Source organism: Phallusia mammillata, chromosome 1 (assembly GCF_965637545.1).
Source record: "Phallusia mammillata chromosome 1, kaPhaMamm4.hap1.1, whole genome shotgun sequence".
NCBI lineage: Eukaryota > Metazoa > Chordata > Ascidiacea > Phlebobranchia > Ascidiidae > Phallusia > Phallusia mammillata.
This window is the reverse complement of record NC_137252.1, coordinates 7,549,360-7,569,122: the sequence shown is the minus strand read 5'-3', so window position 1 is coordinate 7,569,122 and position 19,763 is coordinate 7,549,360. Positions and strand designations below refer to the sequence as shown.

At 36.3% G+C, this 19,763-nt stretch overlaps 1 protein-coding gene across 2 annotated transcripts; it reads left to right on the top strand.

The window, feature by feature from the left end:
* The first annotated feature begins 989 nt into the window (after positions 1 to 989).
* Positions 990 to 18,522, top strand: LOC145220448 (septin-7-like). Of its 2 annotated transcripts, none has more exons than XM_080087662.1 (13): positions 990 to 1,187; positions 1,694 to 1,799; positions 2,067 to 2,173; positions 2,327 to 2,427; positions 4,212 to 4,346; positions 4,771 to 4,888; positions 5,362 to 5,454; positions 5,819 to 5,915; positions 6,190 to 6,241; positions 6,389 to 6,508; positions 7,409 to 7,544; positions 11,723 to 11,865; positions 17,715 to 18,522. In XM_080087662.1, exons 1-13 carry the CDS (start codon positions 1,161 to 1,163, stop codon positions 17,743 to 17,745), a joined length of 1,266 nt encoding a protein of 421 aa, XP_079943788.1. In that variant the 5' UTR covers positions 990 to 1,160; the 3' UTR covers positions 17,746 to 18,522. The 2 variants fall into 2 exon arrangements, with proteins under 2 accessions (XP_079943788.1, XP_079943784.1); XM_080087658.1 differs by lacking the exon at positions 17,715 to 18,522 and adding an exon at positions 14,280 to 16,151.
* Positions 18,523 to 19,763: the final 1,241 nt, after the last annotated feature.

Below are 19,763 nucleotides of genomic sequence, written 5' to 3'. Positions count from 1 at the left end.
TCTGATACAACCTTGAGGTGCTTCTGGTAATTATTAACCTCGTAAGACAATACAAAGTCGCTAGTCATCAGTCGATTTCTTCTAACAACCTGTGGTTCAGGCTATCTTTTAGCGTTAGTCGTGTCGAGTCAAAAGGCCTGTAATTTGCATAAGTTGACCCCAAACGAAGCCAGTGGCTAATTATAGTTTTGTGACAGATAGTTTTTCCTACCCTCCAAAACATCTTTAGTTGTCCCTGAGATTGGTCATTCAATTATATCACAAGTTATAACTCACACTAAACATCGGGTGGTGTTGTTGAGAGTGTAGTCTATTTTTGGCTGTTGTTAAAAGGCCAAATTCTTGTTTATGAGATATTTAGCAATAGGTCTACAGAAAATCGAAAAAGGAGGCCATTTGGGCGATTTTTATTGTCCTCAGAGGATAACTTGCTTTTTGTTGAAAATAAGGACATTGTTGTCTAAAAAGAGGACTTTATGGTAGGTCTAGTAAAGACTATGTAGAGCGTAGGCTACACACAGAGCTGGCGTTTGCAAGCAAGTCGTATTGAGATAAAAATTAACAATTATTATTGCAAGAACCGAACACAAAAAATCTTAAAGTTATCCTGACATTTATTGCAGAACCGCAATCAATAAATCCTGACATAAAGAGGGCGTTGCCTGTCGCATTTTTTAGAGGGCGCCATTGGGCTACTTGCTTCACATATGTTTGTTTTAAAATGCATACGATTACGATGATGCTCAACCATCCGAAAAACCAGTGGCAGTTTGGCATTTCACTCTTATTTGTAGTGATCGTGTTTAATTAGCAGTTGTTTATGGATAACGGCGACTATACCAGCCAATGTTGATGTTTTTACTGGTGAAATATGTAAAATAGCCGTTTAAAATGTTGGCAAGTTTAGCGCTTATTTTATGTGTACGTTTTGTGAGCTTTTAATAGCCTTCCTTAAGTACGGAAGGAAACGTAATCATTCGTTAACGATTAATGCCTATTTCGGTTTAGTGTTATACGAAAGTCACTTAGTAGCTGTTGTGTGTTGTGTTGTAAGTAGTTCACTGCAGTAACTGGATAACCTAGTTCAAATTATTGTGCACTTGGAATAAACTTGGTGAGGGCTGAAGACCAAATAATCTCACAAGTTCTGTTGAACCCTCATGGTATTGCTTAGCGGTGAAATGGGTGTGTATTTGTTTGATTTTATTTTCTAAACAAGTTCAATTTTATGAGGTAAATTCGATTAAAATACTTTATTTAAAACATTCAACAGGCTGTTTCAAATTTTAATGCTGTGTTGTACCACATAACAAAATACAATTTTTAACACTTTTCACTATACATAGGCTATGTCAAAGAATAAAAAGTAACTGTTTTTAATTCATCAAAAACAATATATATTTAGCGAAAAAAATAGAGAAGGCTGTTTAATGCCTCACTGAAAGTCAAGGCTATGACTGCCTCAATTGTTTGTGTTTTGTGTGTGTATACATACAAGGATTTTTCTTTCTATCTAATTTTTTGTATTTTTTTCTTATTTTTCATGTACCTGACCTGCTGTGCACCTCAATTCAACAATTACAGCTGTAAGTATATTTATGACAAAAATTGTATCAAAACGTAAAATGAAACAGTTGCTTAAATCTCTTGCCACGTAATTTTGTGTTGTAACGGTCTTTTGTTAAATTTGCAGCAACAGCCGAAGTCGCTTGATAGTTATGTTGGATTTGCAAACTTGCCAAATCAGCTGTACAGAAAATCAGTGAAGCAAGGATTTGAATTTACTCTCATGGTTGTGGGTAAGTCAACTCGCTTCTTAATTTTCTGTCATACAAACTCATTACTTCTTCGTTTTTAGCAAAAAAGGCACATACTTTTGGCACAAAATGTTTCTTTAACTCTCATGTTTATAAATTTTAAAACTTTTTGCAACATGATACCACTTCATGAAAGGCTTTGTAAAACAGCAACATAGCATGAATTTTTATTCATAATTTGTGCTTTTGCTATATATTTAAAAAAATCACCAAAAGCTTGAAATTATTAACAAAAAAATGTCATTTCAGGTGAATCAGGTCTTGGAAAGTCAACTCTTATAAATTCCCTGTTCCTTTCTGATCTTTACTCTAAAGAATATCCAGGACCTGCTTTCAGAATTAAGAAAACTGTTCAGGTATTGTTTATGTGCAAAAGTATTGCATTTGCTTGGCAGTAAAAGTGACAAAGAATTATTCATGCAATAGTAACCCAAATATATTTGAAATCAAATTCGGCTATATGTAGAAACTTAACTTTGTTTACATAATTGTGCAATGTGTTGAAACAGGTTGAAACTACCAAAGTATTGGTCAAAGAAAATGGAGTATCTTTAAGGTTGACAATATGCGACACACCAGGGTTTGGTGATGCTGTGGATAACAGTGACTGGTTAGTATTGTTATCATTTCTATATTCTACTTCAGCCATATGAAAAAGAATCCCAAATTGTCCTAACTGTGAAACCTTGTGTTTGGTTGTTTGTTGTCTTTGTGTGATTTATAGAAGTGCAGATTGAATGGTTTTGACTTATCTAATTGACATGTTAGTATATGTGTGTTTGTTTTTGCTGCTTGTGTGTATTTACTTCTGCCAGTAAGTTTGCTTAAAGTGGGCCAACAAATGTTTACTTATGTGAGTTCAATGTTTCTGCTACTGTTTACTCTACTGCCAAACTGCAGCAGAACTTTTAAAGAACTCTTCAGCTTTAAAACTATTTTCATTTCATTTTGTGCATAGTTATGACATACTTACGGCTGTGGCCTTTAAAATGCCAACTGCTCTGTTACCATGAAACTGTGCAGTTTGTCATCTGAGCCACAGAGCCTGCCATAAAAGTGCCAGCATATTTTAGCCCCAGGGAAGGAATTCGGTCATTGATTATCTTGGTGAATGTCTGCAAAGCTGCATTGCTATTATACCTGTGACAGTTATATTTGCTTGAAAAAATGTACCCTTTGTCTGCTTTCATGATCTTTACTGTATTAATATGAACTCTCATTTAAGCTAACTTTATTTCAAATGAATATAAGTGCTGTTAAAAATGTAAGCCTAAAATGTATGGACTGTTTGACAAAGTTTAGTTGTGCATTTATGTAAGCATGTTGGGCGTCTCACAGGTTTGTTTTGTAACTCCCTTGACATTCTAGTGTCAAAAATTCAGAGAATATTAAATTACTGTTTAAACACACAACAACATGTCCATTATACACAAGTTGCATTTGACACATATACATGAAAAATATGACAAAAGCATTGGAATGGCTATTTGTAATAAGAAATAATTTTTGTTTTGTTCATATACTGTAAAATGTCTTAAAACCTTGCCTTGAAACACAAGACTAATGGTTTCAACCTGTCTCATTTCCTGCTATTGAGCCTTGATACCTGCCACAGTGCCTGAAGTTTTCCGGGTATGCTGTGGCTTGACGGCTCTTTTGATCTTATTGAGCTATTTCGCGATATAAAACAGTATTGAAACCCCTTTTTAGTGATGAGATGAGTTTTATAAATTCCATTTCTGTTATGTTTCAAAATGTAAGGAAGTCTTGTTCTGGGTCATGCTACAGCAAATTTGCTGAATCTGATGAAATGTCTTCCAAATATAGAGTGTAGAAATGCCAGACATGCTTTGACTATTCCTGGTCATGTTATCATTGTTTCTTATTATTTCATTGTGCTGCATTTACTCCATTTTTGGACTGTGCTTTGCCAGTCACTTCATTCACTAGAAGTGGTTTTAATTGATTGTACCTGTTTTGTTTTGTGACCTTAAATTACACTTAATATTAACAAAACACTCAATTCCAAATTGCGACCAGTTTAAAAGAATGCAAATGATTTTCATTGATGCAGTGCACTGACCTATACATTATGAAATAAACAAAAACATATAGGAAGTTATGCAAAAATTGACCTCAAAAATGCCTGTGGTATGCGTAACTAATTTGAAAATAGCTGTGTGGTGCAATGAACTCATGATATATATATATCGTAGTTTTTGCCTTCATAGCCCTAACATGTTCATGTACTTCCTTGTCAAACCAATATTTTAATCTATATTTTTTTAAATTATTTGGTAAATCTTTTAGTAAAACAGTTGCTTACTATGGATACTTTGACTAAAACTTTACAAATATGGAAAAATATTAGCAAACATATTCTTTTGTTTGTAGTTGGCAACCAGTTATTGGACACATTGAAAGCAAATTTGAAGATTATTTAAACGCTGAGTCTATGGTCAGTAGAACGAAGATTGCAGACAATCGTGTGCATTGTTGCCTTTACTTTATAGCTCCTACTGGACACGGGTCAGTAAATCTTTAAATCTGTGTTTTTTAGGATTTATCTGTACGTCAAAAAAGTACTTGCAGATGGGTTTAAATTTTTGCTACACTTTTATCAAACTGGGTCGTTTTTGAACATGTGGTATGTTTTGTTTGAAAGAATTTGTTTGTTTAAAAATCATTAGGTGCACAAACATTTTTCATGAAATTATGGTAAAAATTATACAGCAATAGTCTGCCATTGACAATTATTACGTTTTTTACTGTATAAAATGCTTTGCCAAGATACAAATAATTAACATTTACACATCCAGAAAAGTTTTTCTCACATTTTGGTCACTGTTAAGGGTGTTTCATTGTGGTCAGATAAAGGTATTTTTTGCCCACTACTAGCACAAATTGCAGCAGCAGGTATTTATTTTGTAACTCAAACTAAATCTACTTTCAGCCTAAAGCCACTCGATATTGAATTCATGAAGCACCTCCATGACAAAGTCAACATTATACCTCTTATCGCCAAAGCTGACACAATGACTCCTGAGGAATGCCTCAAATTCAAGCAACAGGTTGGCCAAGTCTCTTTGCAAACCTCTTTTAAAAACATGTACACATGCTTCTGCAATCTGTTTATATACATTTATGCTGAAATTTATGTGCTTTTTAAAGCTTGTTATTGAACAGAATTTAAAATGACATGTTATAAAATGTGTAGAGGACAGTGATTTCAAAGTCTCAATGAATTCCTCCCTTAACAATTCAAAACATTTTCATTCCTCCCTGAACTACTACATAGTAGATGCTAAACCATACAAAGTTCATTTCAAGTTGGGCCTTTTATCAGCTTCACAGGTCATACTCCCAGAGCCTAAGTATCTATTTAGAAACCACATGTAAAAATTGAAATAAATTCCTTTCAGGTTGAGAAGCACTGTCCTAGGTTAACTTTTGGTGTGTTGTTTTTACATAGTGTTATCTTGTAAAAAGAGATGCATTGAAAATCATTGTACTCATCATGTTTAATGTATTTCAAATGTCCCAGATTATGAGAGAAATCAGAGAACATCAAATCCAACTCTACGAGTTCCCGGAATGTGACGATGAAGAAGAAAATAGATTAAACAAAAAGCTCAAGGTAAGGACTAAAACTTTTACACATCTGCCTGTTTTGTCTTATTTGTCTATCCAAACATAAAAATGATCGGGCCCTATTAGTACTGCTACCAATTCATGTGTACACAGGTGTGGGTAAAATTAGGTACCTTATGTACATATGTTGTAAGTGTGGCATATGATGTGTGTGGATACCCAATTCATAGGATTGGCAACATATATATATATATATATATAGGAAGGCCAATTTTCAAGTGCACTGTCTAATTTGCTTTAAAACTAAATGACCAACCTGACACAAAAGTGTGATAATTGAGCTGTAACTTGTTTATTTTAGCGACCTGTAATGCGTTGTAACAGTTCAATTAAACTTGCCTATTTTACAGAGCCGAGTTCCATTTGCTGTTGTCGGTAGCAACACAGTGATGGAGGTTGGTGGACGTAGAGTGCGAGGTCGTCAATATCCATGGGGCATCGCTGAAGGTACGTTCCCAATCTTGAGTTTAAGCATGTTAGTTTGCCTCTTAAACACCCATGAGGCCTGGAGAGCCATATGCTACAAAAATTATGAGCACAGATGGCTCTACACAGGCTGTTTATCTTTCTAATTTGCAAATGTGTCATGTAAGAAATAATATGACACAAATGTCTATTTTTTGAAAAATTTTTGTGTAGATCAAGCGCATTCGAATTTTTCTTTTTGGCATAATGGTTTCGGAATTTTATTTGTTTTTTACAATGAGATTTTTCTTTGCAGTTGAGAACATTGATCATTGCGACTTCACAGTTCTCCGTGACATGTTAATACGGTAAGCTGTGTTGTGTATTTTTTGCCACATACACAACCTTATTAACTGTTTACCAACATTTTTCATACCATCTCATACTTTATAATCCTAGGACCAAAGTGTTTGACACTTATTTTTGTATCAAAACATTTGCTTTCTGTTCAACAGAACACATATGCAGGACTTAAAAGACGTCACCAACAACGTTCATTATGAAAACTACAGAAGCAAAAAATTAAGCAGTGTTTCAACCACCACGAACGATGGCAGGACGAAAACACAAACAAAGTAAGAATTTGATCTCTTCCTCATGATAAATTTGCCTAAAATAAAAATAACATAAAATTGTCCTGTGATATTTTGTACGAACACTTCTTGGCTACCGATGGTTGAATATACTGTCAAATGTGGAATGTGCTGTTATTGTCATCAATTGTACAGTATTGGGTTGTTGTGGTTTTTTGATTGTTGAATGATGATGTACCAGCCACCACTCAATGTTATTATTATGCTGGTGAATCATCAGTAACCAATATATTTGGCTGTTGTGTGTTGGACTGTATGCGGATGGGAAAATGTCACAAATAGATATAGTACTCCTCTGTTTTGCAAATCACTTTTGTTTTTTGTGTGTAACTTAGTATGTGTGAAAAAACTGGTGTAGTTTACTTTCTTTATTCTTGGAATCTCTAACTGTAAGCTAAGATTGGTTTGTGCAAAGTTAAAAACTGTTGCACACTTGTTGTTGGAAGTTTTGTGCATATATTTCATTCCATTAGTTAGTGTTGATTAATTTACTGTTTGTTGAAATCACTATAAAATGGCTATGTAATTTAACCTTGTTTTGGAGTTTATACTATTTTCCTAAAACCAGACGTCTTGGGTACACAATGCACAGTTCTAAATATTTTAAGCAAAAAGTTACAAGCCAGTAGTATTTGGGTGCAAAAACACCACACTGTTTCGACAGTTTCTATTATCGTCGCCATATGAAACAAAACCGACAAAAGGGTTGCAAAAAATACTGACTTGTATCTTTTTTGTAAGTCCAGGTTTGAATTTATTAACTAAAGCAACGGTAGGTTATAACTTAGCATTAGCTGACAATGCATAGCTTACCTACAGAGGTGGTTCCAACTTTAAATGTGATACAAACATAACACAACAGCTGTTTCCTTTTTTTGTCAGGAGTCCTCTTGCTCAAATGGAGGAAGAAAAGATGGAGCACATGCAAAAGATGAAGAAGATGGAAACCGAAATGGAAGAGGTCTTCCGGATGAAAGTCCAAGAGAAAAAGCAGAAACTCCAGGACTCCGAAGCTGATGTAAGTATTGTACTACCTAAATTGGTCAGGATTGTCAAGAGAGAAAGTGTTAGAGTCATTTAATATGGGAAGCGTGTTTCTGTACATAGTTAAAGGCCCAAACTGAATATATTTGGGAAAGTTGCAGATTTCTGCGGTGTGGTAAATCTCAGTGTGGTTTAACAAATGTTTAGGGTTTCATAATTGCCTGGATTCAATTCAAATCTTTTTTGGAGGTAGATCAAGATGTAAAACACATACTTTTTGTACATTGAAGATATAAAACATGTCAAATGAAGCCCATTGAGTTGGTCAGAACTTATTACATGTTTACATTAAAACCTTTACCAACCTGTTTTACCATTACACAAGTCAACTATGGGCTTTATATCACAAAGTCATCCTTTTGTTGGCTTAAAAAATGCTCCAGGGCAGATTTGAGGAAAGAATGTAATACACCTGCCTATGTATAATGTGACATAGCATTGCCATAGTAAACTATGCATGTTTACAAAATAACCGCCAAGCCAGCTCCTATGCCATACAACAGTGGTTCCCAACCTCTTTTGACAAATTCCTCCCTTCAAAATTCAAAACATTTTCATTCCTCCCTAATGTACTACATAGTAGATGCTAAACCATACAAAGATCATTTTAAATTGGGTCGTTTTATCAACTTTACAGGTAATATTCCCAGAGCTAAAGTGTCTATTTACAAACCACATGTAAAACCTAAAGTAAATTCCTCTCTGGTTGGGAACCACTGCCATACATGATTGGCCCATCACACCAAGTGTAAAAAAACGTTCCAAATTGGCTTGCGTGGCCAATGTACACGTACAGCAGTAGCAAAGAAACCACTGCCCGAATTTCAATCCATTTCCGGTGCTATGGTCGTGCAATAAGGCCCTTCGCGTAGTGAAAGTACATTGATTAATCGTGCATGCGTGGAGGAATGTGTTTGCGTCTTTGACAAGGGTTTGCTTGTTGTAGGGAAAAACTGCTTTCTGCTGAGGTGCTTAAAATGCATTTGCACTTGTCATGTTGCGCTATCCACTTAAGACTACTTGCATTAGCAAAGTTTAAAGGCACATGTCGACCTACTTAGCGGTTTTTCTTCACTTGTAGATTTCTAGTTGTGGTAACGTTTTGTTAAAAAAAGTTTTCGTTTAGTGACTTTTTCCAGTGGTTTCTAGACATATTGAGAAATAGGTGCCCAATTTATAAAAACGTGTCTGCAAATGCGGTAAAAATTTGTTGATATAGAACTGTTACACCAAAGTCACTTATACAAGGGCTATACGTGGTCAATGTGTACATTTGCAACGATTTGAAGTAAACATTTATACGCTATCAGAGTAAAGACACAGCATACATTTTTCTATGCCCTTTCCCAAATAGGTTTTACAAAGCTGTGTTTATATTATACCTGAACTGATAGCTGTGATAAATTGATCTAATATTCTGTGTGACCTTCACTGCCATTGCAGAACGCTAAGCAACCAATTCATGTCAGCAGGTTTCTAAGAACCGAACTGCCTCTTGTTTCCACGCAACCGTTCGGTCTTTACTTGTGTTTACATTTGAAACCGTGAACTGGGATAGTTTTTTGAGCTATATTGGATTCTAGGTAATCTTATGTATTTAATTTATGACACAGTTGTTCAGAGCGTAAAACTAAACCTACCTTAAAAAAACACGCCATAGAATTTTTGCACTGTAGTGTAAACTTGTAACTCTACACAAGGTCGTTTAAAATTTCACTTAAAAGCTTCGACTTGGGCACTGGGTAATTTACAACGCAAACGACATTAGAAGTGCAGTACAAGTTTACGCGTCAGTAGTTATTCGGGCGTTTTGCCAAATGGAGTTTATGACAGGGTTTATTGCCATGTTTAGTGCTATAGCGATTGTGTTGTGTGCTACCTTACTAAAAGACGCCCGAATGAGACGTCGAAACGTCGGATGGGTTGTTTCATTTGCGGTTTGAGCGGGATAAATGTTTTTGTCAACAATACTATATTTCATGATAAGGGTTCACCTTGGGTTATGAAACGGCGAAGAATGGGCGACCAGATATGACCAGGGTAATTGTAAAGTCGGCTCTTCAAACTCTTCAAAAAGTTTCCGACTTTAATTTTAAACAAGCATTCATGTCGCCTCTATGAACCATTTAATGCTGTTTTAAACACAATTGGCCCAAATCCGTGGTCGCCAAAAATTTCTCCCGAATTTAATAACTTGGATTTAGATCAGTGTAAAATATGTTCAGGCCCTTTGCTAAAACAGTCAAGTTTTCGTATGATTTGTATCTTGCAAATATATACTGTTCAATTTGAAAGAACTTGCTACCACTCGAACGCATTTAACACGTTCATTATGCAAACGTATGTACTGATTTTTACGTTTTTTAGTTCTGTCAGTCGTTGTAAACATGTAATATTTTAAGCTCAAAGAGTACAAGCGCAAATAAAGGATAAGAACCTCTGTAATATCATGCTGAAGTCGGTGTACTGTGAAATATGTATAGTAAAATGTAAAACTCCCAACCTAAGTTTATTATTGATATTATAATGTGCATTTAAGTACGCAGTACCACAACCTTTTGGAATAAACGTTTTCAAGGAAAATGCAAAGGGTGTGTTGATTTACGAAGCATTTTGGATGCCAAATACAAAAAACGGGTCTTTTATATTCGCGTGGCGCTGGAATTACTTTCTGTTCCGCTGCAGTGATCTTCATACATTATCAAGCATTTTTTTAAACTCCCTTGAGAGTTATGACATTCTTCGTCACGCCTCGTTGCCCCCAGTACTAGATCTACCGGCCTAGTTTTAGGGGCTTTCCCGACATTTGGTAACGTTGCTGCAAATTAGCAAATGCGCAGGTAATTAGGTCGCAGCCATTTCATTCGCCTCCTAATATATTCGTGTACATATCACGTACTTCGTGTATACAGACTGTTAACCGGTCTACGGTCTACGTTTAATGCATGCTGTGTCTAGTGATTCTAATGACGTGTTTACTAATACCAGACACGCGGTTCATGCAGTGACTGTGTGCATGATGTAAAATAAGCTTGATTAGCGCGTGCCGGAACATACAATTTGGCAATGATCACTTATTGTATTTTGTGTAGTCTATGGTTGAATTTATTTGCTGACCGTATTTGAATTACGTTATTTGTTCCAAGTATCATCTTGTTAAGGGGTCGACCTCTTGGACGTTGTTTGTTGCAGAAACAACCTATTAATTACCATAAACACGATGAAACATACAAATATATTTTGTAATCTTCTGTTATTTGAATTTTTCTATTCGCTATTGTTTCTATGAAACGTCGGTTTTCTCGTTTGGCCCCGTAACGTTTGGACCACAAGCCTTCGTTTTACCGGCAAATTGTAGTCGAAAGGCACGAAGCCGTTTTGATGCAGAAGTAACGATAACTAAACAACCTTAAATAAGTTCAAAAACAGTTCACAAACCAGTACATGCCAATTGAAACATACAAATTAATTTCTCCTCATGGATTTGTGTATAGGTCAACCAAGAGTTTGAGGTCGAGTCGGGTTTAAGTTTGAATAAAATCTGCCTAATTCGGGCCTGGCTTCACATCTTTTTTATTTGTGTCGCCACTTCACCAACTTTCGGGGCTAATTCGGTAGAGCTACTAACACCATAACGCAAATGACAACCAAAAGTCGATTGGTTATATATCTAAAAATGCTCACGGTTAGGGCTATTAGGGTCGGGGTAAGGTATTAGCACTTAAAATTCAATAAAACTAACCCAAAAAATTAGTTACTAATGTAAAAATTTTAAAAACTTATTTCCCAACTCAACCCATTTATAGCCGCTAAATAAAAAGTTCAGCTCTTTACGCCCCCTAATCGACTTTGGATGTCATTTGTGTTATGGTGTTAGAAGGTCTACCGGCTAATTCAGGCTTCGTTTTTTTCGGGTTCGGGCAGGGTTTGTAGTTTGTACTTTAAAGTTTATAAATTTCGGACTATGGGCCAGGCAATAGATACACTTGGACAAAACGGTAACAGTCATCAAACTTGAGGCAGCTATATCTTATACATATATAAGCTATTGCTGCCAGGCATAATATCAAGTTCTTCTGGCAATTGTATTTTTGTTAAAGAAGAGCTCTATAAACTTATATATATCTTATCTATTGTGAACTTGTGTTTCAGCTTTCAAGGCGACACGAAGCGATGAAGAAGAATTTGGAGCAAGGTTATGCCCAGCTTGACGAGAAACAACGTCAGTTTGAAAAGGAAAGGCAGGAGTTTGAACTTCAACAACAACGTTTTGCCGAAGAGAAGAAAGGAGACAAGTAAGGAAATCCTGTTTGTATAAATTGTTTAGAGCTAGCTCTGTAGGCAAGCTAAAGGTCAGGTTTGGGTACATCCTAAACTGTTGGTTAATCCTATAAGGAACTAAACTCCATCCTTTTTACTAAATATAACAATATGCCATTTTTGAAAAACAAACTTGGGAAAAATGTATTTGCCTAAATGACAATGTCCGTTTTATTCGCATACGATTTGTGATACCTAACGTCCAACTCTTTCATTTTCATCTAGTTTTAATGACAGAAAGTAGCCTAGTCTGGCGTTTTTTACTCAAAAAGGCAGTTGTACACAAAAAAACAAACTCCCCTTAATGTTTGAGATCTCGGCCATTTGACATGTAAATAAAATCCGTATTGCGAGAAACATGCTACACTATATGCATTTCATTGGTGGCTTTTACATAGGCTTTGCAATTCACCCTGTCGCTATATTTCGATTTTAAGGTTAACCAAACCACATTGACCGCGTTTATAGAGGAAATTTGGTGTGATGAAGGCTGTCCGCAATTATATATGAAACAATACAGAGCCTAACGTGGCGGTTGTTTTGGAAAAAAGCTCGTAACACACTTCATTGCATTACTGTGGTATCGAACTGTATTTCGTGATTCCGGTTTAAACCATTGGGGAAATAAGTTCTCTTTGACTAAATTTGCCCAATGAGTGCTATGTTTAAGTAGTGAAAACAGTGGCATAAGAACATATCGGTCCAATACAAAATATTAAACCGTTTGGCGTAAGTTCATAAATAAAGGCCAAAGTCCTGTAGAACTTGGCTTTTCAATACACCCACTGCTAAACATCAACCCGCTGTGTATAACCGCCATGTTAACATGAGTATAACCCTTTTAACAGGCAAGGATAACACGGTGTTCACAACGTACAGCGTGTAATACAAATGCTTGCTGTGTGTTGAATGTATGCACCGATCGATAAACCGAAAACGAACCGCCAGTGAGACTGCCACTGTTCGCCTTAATCGGCAATGCTCAATCGATAAAATGTTTACCTGCGCTGTACGATACAAACTACCGTATACCGCAACATGCATTAAGCGTGGCTTACGTTTATACGGTATGGAAACATGATTGCATAGGCATGCGTGTTCTACGCTTCCGTTTCAATTGAGCGTCTTCTGCGAACCAGGCCACCGTCTTGCGTGACGTCAAGCGCTCTGTTACGTCATAGTGGGTGATTAAGAGTGCCCGAACGTTGGTGACCCCCAATTTAGTCCATTTTGTTTTTTAACTTAGCTTGTACCAAGAAATGCTTAACTGCTAATATGACATACGGTTAGAAATAACTGTTCCTTCTTTAGTGCCTATGAATGACAACTTGCTAGACGAAACAAAAATACATCTAACGTCATAAGTCGTAATATGTTTTTTTTTAAATGAACCTATTTAATTGCGTTAATGCGACTTTGAAACCAAAATTGTTTGGCATTACATAACTCCTAAACCAAAAAAAAAATTTATTCCCATTAATAGACAAAGGCGTTATGCCGACAGCCGGTGTCCCAAGCATTACAAGTTTCGATTACAGAAAGTTTTTAACAACACGGCAACTAGGTGGTTTGAAAGTAATGTAATTCAATACAAGCAATATATTTACTGTGTACACACAAATTGTGTTGTGGGTACGCAGTAACTTACGAAAGCCATTTTAGTGTTTAAAAAACCTCGTTTGTTTCTCGGAAAAACAATTCATTGTGGCGTGTTTACAGGAAAATGATTTGCATGCTTTTTATGTTTTATTGATAACTACCAATTCCACTTAGTGATAAATCTGCCTGGTTTAAAAGAGCTCACAAAACTGATTTGATCCTGCTATGATCTTCCAAAAGTAGATTATCCACAGTTGAAAATTATTGCACAACTAGTATTCAATAGTGTAAAAAGTTTTTACAACAAATTATTTGATACCTAAACTTTAGCAGTTTTTTGCTTATAATTCCGTTGCACCCACTCGGCTTGCTTCTCAATTTTAACCCATTTAAGATGTTGGCGGCACAAAAGCCAATTATTGAGAGCATCAAAGGACTGACCTGATACTATTGTTATGGAAAACCTCAAAATGCATCGTAAAGTTCATCAATTTTGTTACAATATACGTTTTAAATCGTTGATATAAATATCAACGTTTAAACATTTTCACACCGTTTGATGCAGATTTAGTGCAAGTTGATTACATCCTTAGTTAAAAGAGTTCATAAAATTTGTTACTTTTGCCTGGTTTTTGACCGCAAAGCAATGATTTGAGATTGTGATACACTCACCCGACACTGATTTACGTTTTGTTGTTTTTCCTCCCCCTCCTCCTATTTTTCTCCCTCCCCAACAACCCTCCCCTTTGCTCCTCCTCACGCATCGCCGCTTCCCGCATGGCTTCTTCAGGACGCTGGACAAGAAAAGAAAAACCAAAACGCTCTTCTAGGCTCGACTCTCCGCCTGCCCTGCTTGCAGTCTTCCACAAGCCTTTTGCGATGACCTTTTTTTAAACAAAAACAAACAATTTCGTCATGGACCACTGACTCGGGTCGGACACCGCTGCTGCAGTGACGAGCTTTGAGCGGTTTCTACTTCTAACCTGCCGCCACATTTAACCCATTGAGTCACCATTTCGGCACGCTCTTTATATTATTGCTCGTTCATCCCGCATGGTTTGTGTGGAGTTGTTATTTCACCATTTTTGTCCTCTGCAAGCATGCACGAGTGCAAAAACAGCCTTGAACGAGAAGCGATTCATAAATTGCTTAAACTAGTAAAAAATGTGATTTGGAACTGTTTAAAAGAATTTGGCCGCATTATAGCTACAATTTGGCCGCATTATAGCTCGTTTTAGGCTGTTACAAGCGTGCATGTGTGGAGAATGCTGTTTGTGTTGGATTTGAGTGGAAATTTGCATGTTTAAATCATATGTATAGCCCTTCTCACACTTAAAGTGCTTTTCTTTTCAGCGTGAAGTTTTCGTAACGCAAGTATGCATGCTATGAGAAAATCGTACCCGCGCCAAAAGCCTATTTAAATTTTGTGACCCTATTACAAGGAATGCGGTCCACCCGGCCAATCATATAGCGTGCTACAAGTCACGGGACAGTACGATTAACCGTCAAACTAAGATTGGGTTCCACACATTTCAGTTAACGCCAATGATGAAAGATAGACCAAAAATATATTTTTCCTACGAAGGACAAAATATTAAAACTTTACTAAAATTGTGCATTTTCTAACTGCAGTCAACCTCGGTTAAACCGGACTCAGTTAATTCGGATCTTCGCCTAATCCGGACAAAATCGGTTGGTGGATTAACCTAGGTTTATTGTTCCTGGCGAATGTGAAAAGGACACTTAACGATAGCGTCGCCCTAAATGAGCAAGGCCCGTCAATACTTAGACGAATGAAGGGGAACCCTACTAAGTCGAATGCATAAAGATATGAAGTATGCTAAAGCGTTGTATGTAGCATGCTAATATATACCAAGGACCAAACATGCTGTCTAATTAAAAACAGTTTGGCGCTTTACACCAACGCTTTACAAAGAAATACGTCTGATCTTCGTAGCAAAAACTGAATCCCAAACCAGCCTCCGTTCTCAGCTAACCCTTCGTGCCATTTTACCTGTGTACAAATATCTATATAACTTGTAACGTATCTGATGTACATAAATATCTATATGCACTCACCCCACATTACCACGTACAATGTTACTCCGTTTCAACTGTTCAACACAAGATCATACGAGTTTCATCTGATAACTCAGGTCCTTTCTGTGTGCCTTTGTAACTTAGGTGTTGGAAAACAATGACTTGCCCTTGTATGTTACAAAAAAAACTACTATTTTCAACCTTGATTTTTAGTTTTCTTAACCATTTAAACGTGAATTTTTGGCTGCAGTTTTAGATTTAACGTTTTTGAATGACTAAAAAGTGAATTTTTCTGTGCTAAAAAAACTTTTTTTCTTGTCAATTTATAGAGATATTTATTTATACGGACCAAGTGGTTTTCCAATGCTATAGTGTACAAACAGAACGGACCTGGCGTTCAAACCTTCCTAAAAACGCATTTCAACCACTTGATGTCGCTCTCGACTTTTGCCTATATATTGCCTTGCCTCTCCAGTTACTGCAGCGGTCCACTTTGATAACTTCTATCCAACACACACTACTAACATTCGAGTATTTCTTATGTCGCTGCGAGCTATTTGTAATGACCTTGACTTCTGTTTTTTCATGACTGCCGTTACAAATAAAATCTTAATCTCATTTATATCCAAGTGAGTTTTTTTGCTTTTAAACTGAACCGACAAGTTGGTGATGAAAGGCTTTATCCCAAAGCCGCGGAAAAAGAGATGTTTGTTTAAATTAGTAATGCACGGAACCCACAAGGCTAAATAGTAGTGATGGGACGATACCAGGTTTTGAAGCGAGTACAGAGTACGAGTACCACATGTATATACCATCGATACCGAGTACTTAAGTGTGGTGTTGTACTTAGTTGTATATCATTGGCTAATTTATCTGCCATGGTCGGGGGCACACACACATGCCGAAAAATGTAATCTCCACGTGATAGCGAAAAAGATATACGTAAACTGGCGGAACTTTTTTCCAATTTTGTGCTGTCCGAAGCAAGTATTGGCATAAAGTTGCCCGTATTCTTATGGTATAAATCGGCTTTCGGTACTCGCAGGTTGTTATCGAAAACTGAGACAAAATATTTCGATACCAAATACGAGTATCAATACCGCTGAAATCGTTCGATAACGAGTACCGGGTACTCGTCCCATCACTACTAAATAGTTTCGGCACGAACCTGAAATCTCCTTTCTGGTGGACATATTCAACTGAACCTTGTGTTGTTGATGTGAGTGAACAATTATGAGAAACCAAAATCTTTTTCACAATGTGGAAGCTTTGCTAAACTTCTATTATTTTGCAGACAACATGGCTTGAATTTTATAAATACAACAATTTGGCTAGTTGATTTGTGACGTTTCGTAGTGGTGAAAATGAAAGTTTATAGGCACTAATTTCCATGTAATCAGCGTGTTCGACCGAAACCTTGTGCATTTAAGTGACTTAGAACAGTGGTTCTGAAGTTTTTGGTGTTATTTCCCACTAAAGTCTATCACCAAAGTTCAAACTCCCCCTTATGTCATTTTATGATGATGTTTTTATACCGTACATTGCCAATAATGGTCTTGATTCGATTGCAGAATACTGAACTTTCAGTCTGAATAATCGCTTTGGAAATTCCAGTAAAACTTAAAATAGCAATGTAGGTACCATTACCTAATACAATTTCCCTTCGCAAGTAGGCCTACAGTTTCCACCGGTTAAAAACCACTACTCTAGATAGATTTATAAAAGTATTTACGTCGCTATTGCCAAATTCTTACACCAGCACCAGGTTGTATTTGAATTCTGACATTTGAATCTTACCTCTAGTCAAACAACAAATGACAACGTTGAATTAATACATACAACAAAAAATAGCGTCAAAATTCCGTAGAAGCCATTCTGTTTATATCTTAAAATATATGTGCCGGTCCAAATAGGGTTTAAATTTAATACTAATACATTTTAAGTGTTAGTAATAAGGCTTGTACCATATATGTATGTTTGCATACGTTGAGCGCAATAATGTGAAGAATATAAAGTACAAAAGGTTATCGGAGCTTTAAAGATACGGTTATCAATTTATATGCTTTCCTGATATGAATTAGCAGAATGATCCCTATTTTGGTTACGCTATCAATTTTCTTGCAACCATGTTTTTAGAAACTCGTTAAAAGCTCTTGAATACTTTTTACTTTACTTTTGGTTGCAGTCGAACCCTTGGACGCAAGAAAAAGTGGTAGCGACGTACATGACCTCTACTGGATTCAGTGACCTTCAAAGCTGCCAAAAACCTACCAGCTTGCCTATACTGTTTTTGTGAAACGTGTAAATACCTAAAACACTGCAAATGCGTTCGAATGCGTGTAAAAGAAATCCATAGCGCGTGTGACAATTATACAGGGCCAAAAGTGCGTTCAAAATGAAAGTAGATGTCCATTTTTTTCAAATATGTCAAATGTTTCGCTATAGCTTACCTTGTGCAGAATAATGCATTTTGGATTTTTGTTGTCAAAAAACGTCTATGTTATTCATGTACATATTTCTATCATTAGGCCCAAAATTGGCAGGTAAATGCCTTGCTTAAACGTATTAAAATACACAAACTTTTCATATGATTCTGTTGCTATAATCTTACAGCATACTTTTGACTTGCTCATTTCAGAAAATGTAACTCATTTCACATCCGTTCATTGTAAACGCCTAACCCGTCCTAAATTAACTTTCATTAATGAATTGAAATCTGTTTGTTGTCAATAACCACCTGTATTATACGTGTATATCCAGTGGTGGGATTCAAATTTCTTTTAGCCGGTTCTATCACAAAAGTAATATTTTTCAGTCGGTTCTGTTGCAAAAAGTCCATTGACAGTAACCAGTAATGCTAACCGGTTCGCTGATCTCATAAAATTTCGTGAGACGGTTCTATCAAACCAGTGCGAACCGGCTGCATCTCACCACTGAATACATGTACTGCTGGCGGCCGTGACGTAAATAAAACTCTTGTGGTAACTATTTAATTTTTAAACTAATCTTTAAACTAAAGATTTTGTGGTATTGGAAAGGGTATTACTAGCCTATCAGCCATATGCATCAGACTTTTCGTACTCCTATTTGATGCAAACAATCCGAAAAACAGAATATACTACGACGTCATAAACAGTTGAGACTGATCTTCACCCTGTGCAGCTGAATCTGAAATCTGTGCATCCAGGTACAAAAACTGGGCGCGTTTCGCGTGGATTTAAAACTTTTCTGGGCGGATTGGGCCGAAATTTTGACATTTGGTTTACAAGCGGGTGTAATGGTTGACCCAATTTAATTCATACTTAACTCAAATAGGCTACTTCTGCAAGATTACAGGAAAACAACCAACAAAACTGCAAAAACAACGCATCTTCAATGTTTTTGCTCAACCGCGCACGCAACTGGCTTTCAAAACTGTAAAAGTTATTTCGTAAGGATTCCAAATTTTCGTGGTTTTAGACATGAAAAATGAACATGTTAAGTATCTCTTTAAATGTCGGTAAATATGTGTCAAACAGAAGAAACATTTTTCGTTTTGGTTTTGTCCGTCTATAGCTGCTTAAGGTTTAATCCTATCTCCCCAAACAACAAGAAAACCCTTTTTAGTCCTTAAGTTCGTAATAACTAGGTATACGTATGAATGCATTGGGCAGATTTTCGTTGAATATTGGCGAAATAAAACTTGTGACCACTAAATATTTCTTTGTTGTACGTAAACGATAATTTTTATAGCAGATACGTAAACAGCAGCTGACCGAAATTGAGCAGACAGCATTTTCTTAAGCAAATTATGGATTCCAAAACATTCAGTTTCGTAAGTTTAAACTTGTAAGTTTAAAAAAAACCTTGAAAATCTTTTTTTCTTTCTCTGATTTATTTACTTTAGAAAAGCAAGGTGTTTTTAAACACTTTCAAGTTTATTCGTTTCAGTGAACAATCAAATCATGCGTTGTGTGTGTTTCATATTTCCATTCATATAGTCACCAAAAAAACATTTAAATCGTCCGCGCTACATATATAAGATATGAGTCGATAAAATAGGGTAGAGCTACTAACACGGTAGAGCTACTAACACTGAGCTTCACCTTTGGCCCGACCTGAGAACTTCTGGTAGGTGGCGCAAAAGAACATTGGCGTTTATGGTGCTGTTACAGCAATTTGGGTTTATCGTAAGAATAATTGCTGAGTCAGCACCATAAACACCTATGCTCTTTTGCGCCACCTACCAGAAGTT

Excerpts from the sequence above, each read along its gene's own strand:
- LOC145220448 (XM_080087658.1), top strand. The coding sequence starts at position 1,161 with ATGGTATTGCTTAGCGGTGAAATGGGT. Across the intron at positions 2,428-4,211 it reads GCTGTGGATAACAGTGACTG|TTGGCAACCAGTTATTGGAC; the intron begins GTTAGTATTGTT and ends TTTTGTTTGTAG. Across the intron at positions 5,916-6,189 it reads TCCATGGGGCATCGCTGAAG|TTGAGAACATTGATCATTGC; the intron begins GTACGTTCCCAA and ends TTTTCTTTGCAG.